The 4,072-nt window shown below is 37.1% G+C and overlaps 1 protein-coding gene across 1 annotated transcript; it reads right to left on the reverse strand.

Annotated features, from left to right (window-relative positions):
* Window positions 1-578: 578 nt before the first annotated feature.
* On the reverse strand, window positions 579-2,409 carry LOC113657179 (sterile alpha motif domain-containing protein 3-like). Its single transcript, XM_047812823.1, has 3 exons — window positions 2,227-2,409; window positions 1,118-2,131; window positions 579-895 (listed from the first exon to the last, which is right to left on the reverse strand). Exons 2-3 carry the CDS (start codon window positions 2,090-2,092, stop codon window positions 854-856), a joined length of 1,017 nt encoding a protein of 338 aa, XP_047668779.1. The 5' UTR covers window positions 2,093-2,131; window positions 2,227-2,409; the 3' UTR covers window positions 579-853.
* Window positions 2,410-4,072: the final 1,663 nt, after the last annotated feature.

Here is a 4,072-nt window from a genome sequence, read left to right on the forward strand (position 1 = left end):
TGCTTTTGAAAAAATAAACTTTTTTTTCCAAATTTGCACATTTACACTTTTACTTTTATTGTAAATAAATTGACAATGATGTGTGAAACAACAGTTGTTTGTTAACTTTTTGTTCACCAAAATAAGATTTGATTTTCATTGGGGATGTAACAACAATTTAAAGATTTTAAAGGATAGGTTACCAAAGATAATTGTCATTTACTCACCAACATGCCACTCCAAACACATGCAAATATTTTCATTCCATAAAATTAAAATTAATAGTGGCTAGGCTGTTCAGCTCTAAAAAGCAAAGAATTCTGTAAAAGTAGTGGATCACTCATGTTGCCATTTTTAAACATTTTTAAGATAACTTTGTGTAATAAACCGATCATATCCGTTTTTATGTTACCATGACATACATTAATACATCAAACCTCAGTTGTTCTTGTGTCACAAAATTTGAACAAAAGAACCAATGAGGTTTGATATTAATCTAGTAGCTAATATTAACTTTACTCTAAACAAAGACTGAAATTTTTATGTTTTCATCATACAAAGATAATGTATGTTTTCAGAAGACTTGAAATATGACAAATCGTGTAGGTTACTTTTTAGACACTTAGTCATTGTATGTAAAGATGTCACTCTCACTACTTTTATAATTCATAGAAGAAAAATGTTCACAGAGGTTTGGACAAACATGAAAGTGAGTAAATGATCACAGAATTGTCATTTTGGGGAGAGAAAGACTGCTTTGAAATAGACTTACACCCTTATGAAGGCTCTGCAGTATTGACGTCATTTCAGGAATGTCCTCATAACGCTTTGACCTGAATAACTGTATCAGTTCGAGAGATGACGATCTAGGCCTTCAAAAAAGGACTTGCACAAGCCTGGTGAATTCTTTGCTCAACTATAAGAACAAAAATACATTTACAAATTTAACAAAGATGCCAGGGTCTCAGTGGCAGTCTTCAACAGTACTAAATTAAAACATCATGCAGGATGTTAAAACATTTTCATGTTACTCAACATGACAGAAGTGGTCATATAATCTTAGGATTTTAAGTTTGCCCATATATTCTAACACAAGATTTTCTGATAAATTCAAAGCACATAGGTCAACACAATTTACCTGTCTCTCTGTGAAAAGTGCTGGCCATCGAACTTTCATTTGTGACACTGGTGGCTCTTCCTCAACAACTTCTTGTCTTCTCAAAGAAAACATGCTGCTCATAGCAGAATCAACAAAGCTGATGTCAGTAGTCCTCTTCTTCATCTCCACTGCTATTTGCTCTCTTTCCTTATCTAGACTTTCCTGGTCTTTGCCCTGAGGTAGATCTGGAAGAAAATTTGTTTCACACCGTCTAGGTTTCTTCACTTTGTTTCGCTTTCTTCTTGTCTCCCCAAGACCTCTCTTTTCAGAATTCACTTTCAGTTCCTGACAACCTGCATCTCTCAGCTTTTGTCTGTAGTTGCCCATCTTAAACTTCAAACTAATTTTCCACCCATACCATCCAGATGCAGAGCTTGGCTCTTTGAGACAGGGGTGTTTTTCAATTAGGGCAGCAGCTACACTTTCAATCTCTTCATTTACAGGATAGGCTTTGTATGAGTATATAGTTTCTGCAAGTTGGGTTAGAATGTCAATCTTCATGTCTCTGGAAACTGACAGAAGTGTTCCATCCTTTCGAAATGCCTCATTACCTTGTCTTAGAATTAACTCCACATCATATGTAAAAATGGGGATGGGAAAGGCTGTTGGCCATGGCTGCGAACGGGTGGCAGATGGCTCTGAATGGATGCTGGGTGAAGAAGTTGATGTGGATGAAAATTCACTTAAAATTGCAGTGTCTAAACTGGAGTCTGACAATGTATCTCGAAAAGGGGTGAAAAGAATCTTCAGTGTCACCTTGTATTTGGGCAGATCAGCTACACATGTAAGGTTACAGAAATCATGGAAGTCTTCATCTTCATATTGAAGATCAAAAGGGTCTTTCAGCTGAAGCCTGCTTTTAAGTTCAAACCTGAGGCCATCAACAGAATCTGGAACAGGATCAAGTCTAACTTTTTGAATGTTTTGTGGGGAGATGATCACGTGACATAGCATTTTGTTATAGCGATAGAAAGTACCTGGGTTTCTCTGCAACTAGGGAAAGAGTAAAAAGATGTGATCACATTAAAGGATGCTATCATCAATCAATGTAAACAACTGGAAAATAATGTGCCTTTCAACAAATGTACCTTAGTGAAGCAAGAAGGTTTTTGGTGTAATGTATAGCTTGCCAGCTCTTACATATGGATAGACTGGATGGTATCCATTAAGCTCCTGGGGTTCTACAACTTGAAGATCAGAAGTGCAATTACTCGTCAGCTCATAACTTCGCAAATGCTCTATGTACCATGCTTTGAAGAGTTTGAGGATGAATGACAATTTGTTGTTCACAATTATCATTTTAACTCTCTTAAAGAAATTGTGCTTAGCCTCAAAGCGAATAGTCCAAAAATCAGTCAGAGGCCCAAATCAACGAATCATTTCAGGATAGTGTTCCAAAAAGTGATGTTTGGGGAGAATGTGGAAATCTGGGAAACACTCTTTCAGCAAGCACCTGTGTTCTGATATTTTGGCCTCCAAGTAGCACAATGTCTCATCAGAAAATTGTCCAGTAGCTAGGAGCTCAATAATATCTTTCAGATCTAGTAAGATTTCCCAAGTTTTGTCTCCTTCTGGTACTCTGTGACCTAGCATCAATGGCAGTAGCCTTAACAGAGTCCAGTTTTCATGGCAGTTTCCTCCAATTGAATGTTTTGACACAAATGTCTTTCAAATTTGTTGTGGTTTGTTAGTTTTATCAGTGAACTTGAAAGGAAAAGACTTGATGACGGCATTAAGGTCATCTAATGTGAAGTACCGTTTGGAAATAAAGGACTTTATGCAAAGACTTAACTCTGTTGGTACTATACCTTCAAACAGGTCATGCATAAAATCTGGAGGAAACCCTTGAACTGTCTGAAAAAAATTAAGTTTCTCAAGAACGCAGTCTCTCTTTACCCCATCCAGGGAAACATGTGAATTTGTCTTCAATTCATCAAGAATCTTTTTGTGAGTTTCAATCGTTCTGAGTGGAAACGTCCCCTCTCTAACCTCATGCAAGTCAATATCCTTACGACTAGCTAGGCAAAATCTGCAAAACTTATCAACATTGAAACTTTCTTGGAAGCCAGCTAGCGAGTGGGCCCCCAAGTTGTCTGCTGACACATACAACACAGAACCCTTGACACTTGTTCCCAATTTTTGAACATATAATCCTTCCTCTTCAAGGACTTGAATGTCTCTAATCAGTGGTTGAAAAATTGCATCATAGCCATAATTCTTTACATTATTGCTATTACACAGACAAGCCAGATAAATTGATTGTACCAAAGACCTATACTGTGCTGGCAAGTTTAATATTACCCAATACACTGCACAGACCTTATGCTTCTGTTTTGATGTTCCTAGTGGGTTACATACCTCATAGTCATCTATATACATCCCAAGTGCAATGCTTAAACTCTCTGAGGAAAGCAAAGGATTCCCTTTGCAGTACAATGCATCTCTGTATGTTTTAATCTGACCAGACTGTTCAGCAGTTTCCTGCAGGATTTTATCCAAAATGTCATCACGGTTCAACAACTCTTTCAAAACTTTCAAAATTGGAATATAAACAAACTTTTTTTGGTGGGACCATTCTAAAAAATACTCAACTCAGTTCACTCCTAAATGTGCATACACAATCTTTATAGATGCATGGGAGTGGACAGTGACTTGCCTGATGGCAGTGTCTCAGCTTGTAATGTGTGATTAGGGCACGCTGGTTGGGTGAGGAAAATCTACAAACCTTGCAACACCACCTCATTGATATGGAGTTGAGTTTCCACTCTACTTGTACTGCACTGATCCTGCAAAAACAAAACAAAAAAACAGTAGTCAAACTCCATCAAAGTATACATACACGTTAAACACAGAAATATTCACTGAACATCTTACCAAATACAATGAGGAACAAAGTATAAACACTATTTCTATGACTGGGTGATACATTGAATA

Source organism: Tachysurus fulvidraco, chromosome 4 (assembly GCF_022655615.1).
Source record: "Tachysurus fulvidraco isolate hzauxx_2018 chromosome 4, HZAU_PFXX_2.0, whole genome shotgun sequence".
In the NCBI taxonomy this organism is placed as follows: Eukaryota; Metazoa; Chordata; class Actinopteri; order Siluriformes; family Bagridae; genus Tachysurus; species Tachysurus fulvidraco.

What these genes read in the sequence shown, in the direction of transcription:
- LOC113657179 (XM_047812823.1), bottom strand. Translation starts at nt 2,092, where the DNA reads ATGCTATGTCACGTGATCATCTCCCCACAAAACATTCAAAAAGTTAGA. An exon ending in CACTTTTCACAGAGAGACAG is followed by an intron (nt 896 to 1,117) that starts GTAAATTGTGTT and finishes TTGTTCTTATAG; the next exon opens with TTGAGCAAAGAATTCACCAG.